Source organism: Populus euphratica, unplaced genomic scaffold (assembly GCF_000495115.2).
Source record: "Populus euphratica unplaced genomic scaffold, PopEup_1.0 scaffold392.1, whole genome shotgun sequence".
NCBI lineage: Eukaryota > Viridiplantae > Streptophyta > Magnoliopsida > Malpighiales > Salicaceae > Populus > Populus euphratica.
In genome coordinates this window covers 52589-62309 of record NW_011500279.1, presented here as the reverse complement: position 1 = coordinate 62309, position 9721 = coordinate 52589, and the positions used below count along the sequence as shown (strand labels likewise).

Here is a 9721-nt window from a genome sequence, read left to right as displayed (position 1 = left end):
AAATATTTCTAACATAAATAATAATATTTTTGAGAATTATATTAAAAATAATAACATTTATAACAAAAATATTTATATTAAGAATTCTAAGAATATTTATAGCACAAATAATAATATTTTTATTATAATACTTTGAATTATAATAAAAATAATAATATTATAACACAAATAATAATATCTTTGATATGAATACATTGAATTATAAGATAAATAATAATATTTATAACATAAATAATTATATTAAGTAACCAAATAATATTTATAACACAAATTATAATATTTTTTATATAAATAGTTAAAGTTATAATAAAAATAATAATATTTTTAATATGAATAATTTAAATTATAAGAAAAATAATATTTATAACACAAATAATTATATTAAGAATTCCAAGAATATTTATAACATAAATAATAATATTAAATAGCTCAATAATATTTATAACATAAATTATATTATTTTTATATTAATACTTATAATTATAATAAAAATAATAATATTTATAATACAAATAATAATATTTTTTATATGAATACTTTGAAATATATATATATATATAAAATATTTATAACACAACCCAAAACCCAAAAATATTAGAACTTGCCACTTACCCAATGTTATTGGGTCTTGCATCACGACCCAAGAGGATTGGGTCCTGACATAAAACTCAGAAAATATTGGATTTAAGACATGATTAAAGAGCATTGGATCCTAACGATCAACCCAAGCAAAGTTAGTCTTAAAACAGGATCTAAGGCCAATTGGCTCAACATCTAAGAGAATTATAATTAAAAAAAAATATTTATACTACAAATAATAATATTTTTCTATTAATACTTTAAATTATAATAAAAATAAAAATATTTATAACACAAATAATTATATTTAGAAATATAAGAATATTTCTAACACAAATAATTATATTTTTTAGATAAATATTTAGAATTATAATAAAAATGATTATATTTATAATACAAATAATTACATTAAGAATCTCAAGAATATTTATAACACAAATAATAATATTTTTTATATTAATACTTTGAATTATAACAAAAATAATAATATTTATCACACAAATAATTATATTTAAAACTTAAAAATATTTCTAACATATATAATAATATTTTTGAGATGAATATTTAGAATTATATTAAAAATAATAACATTTATAATACAAATAGTTATATTAAGAATTCCAAGAATATCTATAACACATAAAATAATATTTTTTATATTAATATTTTGAATTATAATAAAAATAATAATATTATAACACAAATAATAATATCTTTGATGTGAATACGGTGAATTATAAGATAAATAATAATATTTATAACATAAATAATTATATTAAGTAACCCAATAATATTTATAACACAAATTATAATATCTTTTATATTAATAATTAAAGTTATAATAAAAATAATAATATTCATAGCATAAATAATATATTTTTGATATGAATATTTTGAATTATAAAAAAAATATTTATAATATAACCCAAAACCCAAGAACATGGGGTTCTGCCACTAGCTGAATGCTCTTGGGTTCTATGTTAAGACCTAAGAGAAATAGGTTCTCTAACAGGATCTAAAAGTATTGGATCCTGATGCAGCACCCAAAAAAATTGAATCTTGAGACAAGACCCAAACGAAATGAGTCCTGAGGCATGACCCAAAACTAATTGATTCAGCACCCAAAAGAGTTATAATAAAAATAATAATATTTATATAACAAATAATAATATTTGCAACATAAATAATTATATTAAGAATTCCAAGAATATTATTTATATAACATAAATAATAATATTTTTTATATTAATACTTTGAATTATACTAAAAAAAATATTATAACACAAATAATAATATATTTAATATGAATAATTTGAATTATAAGAAAAATAATTATATTTAGAAAGCCAACAATATTTCTAACACAAAAAATAATGTTTTTAAAATCAATATTTGAATTATATTAAAAATAATAATATTTATAACAGAAATAAATATTTATATTTAGAAACCCAAGAATATTTCTAACACAAATGATAATATTTTTTAAATGAATATTTAGAATTATAAGAAAAATAATAATATTTATAACACAAATAATTATATTAATAATTCCAAGAATATTTATAACACAAATAATAATATTTTTTATATTAAGACTTTGGATTATAATAAAAATAATAATATTACAATACAAATAATAATATATTTGGTATGAATACTTTGAATTATAAAAAAAATGATAATATTTATAACACAAATAATTATATTAATAAACCCAAGAATATTTATAACACAAATTATAATATTTTTTATATTAATACTTAGAATTATAATAAAAAATAATAACATATTTAATACAAATAATAATATTTTTTATACGATAATTTGAAATATAATAAAATAATTATATTTATAATACAATCCAAGAACTAAAAGAATTGAGTTCTGATATAGGATCCAAATAAAAAATATTAATATTTTTTAGATTAATACTCTTCATTATAATAGAAATAATATTATTTATAACACCAAAAATAATAATATTTTTATATTAAAACTTTTAATTTTAATAAAAATAATATTATTTATAACACAAGTAATACTATTTTTAATATTAATACTATTAATTATAATAAAAATAATAATATTTATAACATGAATAATAATAGTTTATTTATTATATTAATACTTTAAATTATAATAAAAATAATATTATTTATAATACAAATAATAATATGTTTAATTTTGATACTTTTAATTATAATGAAAAAATATTTATAAGACAAATAATAATATTTTTAATAATATTATTATTAAAATTTAAAATATTTATAATACAAATAATAATATATTTGGGTATGACTACACCATGAAACCCAAGGATATTGGGTCTCACTGTCAGCCAAACCCAAGATAAGTGGGTCTAGGTAAGCAGACAAACCTAGTCTCTTTTTGAAAGGTTTTGGGTCTGCATCAATACTATTGATGGCTTCTTTTAAAAGTGTTCTGGGCTTAATCTGGCAATCAGATCTAATAACATTGAGTTTAGCTGTCAAGTCAATCCTTATAGCTTAAGGTATAGAAGACAATACCCCTTACTATAATTCTTGCCAAAAAATACAACAGAGAAACGCCCTTTAGGGCAACAGCCAGGCACTGCTCTGCCCTTAACGCCGAAGACTGGGCGAACCCTACACCAAGTGTTTGCTACCTAGAGCCATAGCCGACCCTAATGTTCTGGCTTTTCAGCCCTAACACCAGGTGTGTCTGCATTTTGAACTAATTAATTATAATTAATTAATATTTTTAATTACAATAAAATCACAATATTTAAAATATAAATAATAATATTTAAAATATAAATAATAATATTCATCATATTAATAATAATATTAAACTTGCGTGATAAGTTTATATAATAATAATATAAAAAAAAAATATTAACAATAATAATAATAATAATAGTTGTTTATATATATATATATATATATATATTCAATCTTCTCCTATTCTTAATATCAAAACTTTTAATTATAATAAAAATAATAATATTTAGAATACAAATAATAATATTTGCCATATTAATAATGATATTAAATTTGTTTAGCCAAATTTTCTACAATAATAATTTTAAAAAAAATCATTAACAATAATAATAATAATCATAATAATAATTATATATTTTTTTATTTTTCTTCTCTGTAGGGTATACCAATCCAACCACACGTTCCCCTAAACCCAAGAGTGTGTAGAACAGACCTTAATAGCCAGGTCTGCACCTAGCACGCAAGTCTATAGGCAAGGCGCTCGGGTCTATAAACCCGCTCCCCCTGGGACTGCGGGCAGGCGCATGGTTCTATCTCAAGCTTTCAAGGCTGGGTAAACCCTGGACCAGGTGTTTACATGCCATAGTCTCAGCGAGCCCCAGTACCAAGTAGCTGCAGCCATATGTGCATGGCCTATCTAATATCTAGGCCTAGCAACCAAGTGTTAGACGTCTGCAGCGAGGCGTCTTTAACCTGCAGCCTCATCATGCTCTTGTTAAATATTACAATTCATAATAAAAATACTCATATCCTATGGTAACTATAATCTACAGTGAAAATATTCATATTCTAGAATAACTTACGCTAAAGTAGTGATTTTTTTAAAGTTATAGTTAATATGCAAAAGTTTGCTCAATTCTTGTTAAGAGTCCTTTAGTTATTAGATATAAAAAAATCACATCACAAGGGTCAAATCTTACTGTTTAATTGTAAACAGAATGATGGGTTTGTAGTAATTTTATTGGAGCAAATGAGTGAAAGACAACACAAAAAAATTAATGCAGATTTAACGGAATGAATTCTTGGACATGGTTGGCTGTGACAAGCTTGGCTCTTAGGTCTTCTCTTAGAATCTTTCCACAATGAGTGAAAGACAACACAAAATAATAAATGCAGATTTAACGGAATGAATTCTAGGACATGGTGGTGGTTGTGGCAAGCTTGGCTCTGAGGTCTTTTCTTAGAATCTTTCCAGAAGCCGATTTGGGAATAGAATGAACGAAGAACACCTTGTGCAGTTTCTTGTAGAACACCACCTGTTTAGAACAAAATGTAAGAGTGTGTATGATCTTAGCTTCCAATGGACGAGGAAGCTTTTCTTTTTCTTTGATATTCTTAATAAGCATTGAAACCCTTATTAGGATTGTTTCGAAAAGGTATCATTTTTAACATTGAAAGAGCTAGTGTGTGTGTGTGTGTGTGTGTGTGTGTGTGTGTGTGTGTGTGTGTGTGTGTGTGTGTGTGTGTGTGTGTGTGTGTGTGTGTGTGTGTATTGAAGTTGCACGAGCACCTGCTTCGCAATGTAGTCTTTTACAGCCTCTTCACTAAGGTCAAGATCATCTGAGCGGACCACAAACGCGACAGGAACTTCACCAGCAACCTCGTCTTTTTGCCTGTTGTTTCCATACAAGTTACCTCGGCTTTGAGACAGAAAACATGAATAAAATAAAAGAAACACAAGCTCTCTAGCTTTAGGGGCCTTGGAATACAATGATAGACTAACACCAATTCCTTTCCTAATCCGATTGAACAAGTATGTTATCAAGAGAAATGATACAGATATGATGATGAGTTTGATTGTACTTACGGAACAACAGCCGCATCCGCAATTGATGGGTGGTTTACAAGGAGAGCCTCAAGCTCTGCTGGCGGCACCTGACCATAGAGCATGGAACATGCTTGTTAAATTGTCAGCTAGGTATAAAGACCGCAATAAATGCATAGATATGAAAGGAAATAGGTCCAATGTCAGACATGCCTGGAAGCCTTTGAATTTTATGATTTCCTTCACTCTATCAACAATGAAAATCTCGTCGTCGTCGTCGACATAACCTATATCTCCAGTGTGGAGCCAACCCTCAACGTCTATGGTATTTGCCGTGGCTTCCGCGTCATTTAAATATCCTGTTTGGGCTTAGGCTATTAAGGGATAATAACTTTGGAACTCTCGCATGTTTAACCTCAGAAAAACAAAAAACATTTTTCAATGGGTGCACCCTTTGCAGAGAATAGATTATAGATATACTGTAGATGGTATTATGACATAGCCTCTCCTACAAAAGAATGATATAATTAATTATGTTTTTTTGGCATATCAAGCTGAGAGTGGAGAAATTACCGAACCTTTCATGATTTGGGATCCACGGATGCAAATTTCACCAGGTTGGTTGTAACCAAGAGAGCGACCGGTCTCAGGGTCAATGACCTTGAGCTCTGCGTTTCTAACCACCGTTCCACATGATCCAGACTTGGTTGGGAAAGGTTGCTTTGAAAAGGCTAAGCACATTGATAGCACAGGCCCCGCCTCTGTCATCCCATAACCCTGTTCATCGTCGAAGCCATCATCAAAAGTTTCCTTCCTTACTTGTATGTATATTTTACTTCACTTCTTGAATAATGTCAGTTCCACCAAATAAATTCTTGAAATATGATATTGCTTTGGTATATCTTTCTTATAATCAATCTCATGAAGCTGCATGTCAATACAAGTGTGTGGCGCACCTCTCAAAACAATTTCAATGGTTTATTTAGGAATATGAATGTCTTGTTTTTTAAAATATTTTTATATTCAAATATATTCAAATAATAATTTTTTATTTTTAAAATTAGTATAATAAAACGATTTAAAATATATTAAGAAATTAATTTTTAATAAATTGTTTTTTTTTAAAATACAGGTTAACACTCGGTTTAAACGCGCAATAAATTCCAATGTTTACAACTGTGATGGCTTCATTAATGGATCAAGTCCTGCCACCTACAATGCCTTTAATTGCAATTCAATAACATTTAACTCCTCATTGGATCGGATATCGGATCTAAGATCTCCGGTTCCGGTCATCATCAAGAGACCAGTTGTTAAATTACTGGTTATTCAAATATTTATATATTCTTTTTATTACATGAAAATATTTATTTTTCAATACTGTGTGATATGTCTACCTAAATACTGTACCATGTGACGTGTCCATATACTCAAGAATCATACATACACAGAACGGATATAGGCAATCCCCATATATGATTATTCTTCTAAGATAATAATAATAATAAAAAAAAAAACCATGAACTTTTTATAATAAGAAATTAGTTCTTAACCTTTTCTTTTTAATTCGATTTAAGTATCTGACGTTGCTTTCATCTACAACATCGTACATCCATTTTCATTAAGTTTTATTTTGTTTTCTTTTAATTTTATTTCACTACAATAGTTTTTGTTTTTTTATATAGAATTTTGAAAATATGTGTTACTTGAAAAAAATTAAATCGATATTTTTATAATATTTATTTTTAATAATTTTGATATGTTGATATTAAAAAAATTAAAAAAATTTAATTTTTGTTAAAATAAAATATTTTTTTAAAAAAATACAATAAACAAACCATGAATCAGAGTAAATGGAGCCTAAAACAACTCTAAGTATCGTAAGATTTGTCCAACACACAAAAATAGTGATTCTCTTCTACCTTTGCCATATATTTAGCAAAACGAAAACGCACACACCACACTATACGCATGTCATGTATATGTTCATGAAAACTTTCATTAATTAATTAGTGGCAAAGTAACTAACGCTAACCTGTCCCAGGATGGCCTGTGGAACCCTGCTCCTGAGGGCATCCTCGAGCTCCTTCCCCAGTGGCGCAGCCCCTGACAGGACTACCCTGATCGAACTCAAGTCAAAGTTTGCCACCATTGGGTTCTTGGCCAACGCCAGCACCAGTGGTGGCACCACAGCCGCAACCGAAACATTGTGTTTCTGAATGAGCTCTAGCAGTGATCCTATCTCAAACTTTTGCATTAAAAGTACAGCAGAACCGGCTCTCAAGGAGCATAACAACACGCTGTTCAATGAAAAGATGTGAAACAAAGGTAAAACGCATAAAACAACGTCATCTTGTTTCAAGTATAAATTTGGGATCTCTCCATCAACTTGTTGAGCCACACTTGTTATCAAGCTCTTGTGAGTCAGTATCACTCCTTTTGGGAGCCCTGTTGTCCCTGAAGAGAATGGCAATGCCACAGGATCATCCGGATGGATTGAAACTGTTGGCATTTCACTCTCGTTAGCCTCAACAAGCACATTGAAATGTAGACAGTTCTCTGGTGGGTCATCAATGGTGATTACTATGAAATCTTCCTCCGGTTTTTGGTTGTTTTCATAGCAGTCACTATCTCTTAGCTTGTTCACATATTGAGACTGGGTGATAATCAGTTTCGCACGAGAAGCAGAGAATTGCTTGAATATTTCAATTGGAGTGTAGAAAGGGTTCGCAGTGGTGGTGACTGCACCAATCATGGAAGCACCCATGAAGGAGAAGACGAATTCTGGGCAGTTTTGGAGCAGGGTCATGATTACATCGCCTTTCTTGATGCCCAAATTGGATAACCCAGCAGCGACCTTTCGAGATATTAGGAGAGTTTCGGCAAAAGAATAGGTTTTTCCCGTGGAACCTGAAATTAAGCAAGGCCTATCTGAGAAATCAGAGAGGTTTTCAAAGCAGTATGCGTGCAGAGGGAGGTGGTTCGAGATGGTTATATCTGGTAGTTTTGATCTGAAAATATGATCAGTTTCATGAGAGGATGGTGCGTTTTGGTTTTGTGGGGGGGAGAGTTCCGGTTTCGGTGGCTCAACCGTGGCTACGGACATCATGTTTCTTGAGATGATGACAGGGAGTTTCTTTCTGTGATATATGTATCTAACGCAGAATGTACACTCAACCAATCCCAATTCTGTATGGTGCTAATCGATCGGCGTGTACGAGGAGAGAGCCAATCGAGCAAAGTGTAATAAATAGAGGAGCAGAGAAAGTTTGGTGAAAGTAGTGGTGAGAGACTGGTAGCTAAGCTGGCAAGTTGAAGATGAGGTGAGTAGGAAGGGAAGTAGGGAATCAAAGCATGCCCATCTCACATTCAAGAAACCAAACCCCATGGCTCATGCAGTTCCCATCAAAACCAAAGCTCTCACCTACCCCCAAGAGTCCATGGCAGCGATTGGTTGACAAGTGTAAATAAAGGACACTACTCACCACAGCTTATGTGGCAGACAAGTCTTTTATGAGATGACACTAGGAATTTAGTGCATGGCGAATTTACTCTTGCGGAGTCATCATAATGATTATCCATGTCTTTCGCTCTATTTTTATTTTTGTGTTTCGTTACCGTTAATAAAAAAAAAATCAAAGAAAATTACGATAGAAGGGATGAAAAAGAATAGGAAATATAGTTGGGTTTGATGGTAATATATAAGATAAAACAAAAGTCTTTGTTATTGTTTAGTTAGTTCAGGGGTTACAATTTAATATTAACTAATACAGGCCTCTCTCGATGATTATCAAAAAAAAAAAAAACTAATACAGACCTAACCTAATTTAGATGAGATTATTTGGATTATAATATAAATATTAATAAATCTGACCCAAAATCTATCTGAATCCAACTCTCTCTTTATACACACACTTACTTCAAATATATATATTAATTATTGTATTTTTTATTGAATAAATAGTCAGATAAATACTTATATGGATACCCAAAACCTAATAAATATTTTATAAATCCAATAAATAATAAATAGGATATAGATATCAAGATAGTTTAGTTGATATCATTTGATATATAATTGAGTTCATGGGTATTTATTACCATCCCTAGTTTAGTTAATAAGGGATAAAATAAAAATGTATTAATTTAATTTTTGAATTTTTTTAAAGTAATAACTAATAAAAATGAATAAATAAAAAATAATTTGAGAATTCAATCAAAACAATATAAATTGAAAGTTTAAAAACTAATAACAATGGAACTATAAATTTGAAAGCCAATTTTAATAGAAATTGAAAGGATTGATAAGTTTAGTAATTTAATTAAACCTTGATTAGTGTAATTAATGAAATCAAAAGCTTAATTAAAAATTAATAAGTTTAAGGACTTAATTAAATTTGAAATTAATTTTATTTATAAAATCAACCATTTAATTAAAAAAATATCAAAATTTGGAGCTAATTGAGAGCAAAATAATAAGAAATTAAAGTTTAAGAAGCAAGGTGAAATAACAAGGGTAGGAAGTTTAATTGATCTTTTCAGAGGTAATTTTGAAAGAATTAAAATTTAAAGAGTTAATTAAGGACTGAATTGAATAGATCATAAATCG

At 28.5% G+C, this 9721-nt stretch overlaps 1 protein-coding gene across 2 annotated transcripts; it reads right to left on the bottom strand.

Annotated features, from left to right (window-relative positions):
* Positions 1-4184: 4184 nt before the first annotated feature.
* Positions 4185-8349, bottom strand: 4CL3 (4-coumarate:CoA ligase 3). 2 transcript variants are annotated; one of them, XM_011009123.1, is made up of 6 exons: positions 7148-8348; positions 5691-5889; positions 5326-5471; positions 5155-5222; positions 4858-4960; positions 4185-4603 (listed from the first exon to the last, which is right to left on the bottom strand). In XM_011009123.1, the coding sequence occupies exons 1-6, from the start codon at positions 8219-8221 to the stop codon at positions 4481-4483; spliced, it is 1713 nt and encodes a 570-aa protein (XP_011007425.1). In that variant the 5' UTR covers positions 8222-8348; the 3' UTR covers positions 4185-4480. The 2 variants fall into 2 exon arrangements, with proteins under 2 accessions (XP_011007425.1, XP_011007426.1); XM_011009124.1 differs by lacking the exon at positions 4185-4603 and adding an exon at positions 4638-4760 and having other exon boundaries at positions 4839-4960; positions 7148-8349.
* Between the last annotated feature and the right edge of the window lie 1372 nt (positions 8350-9721).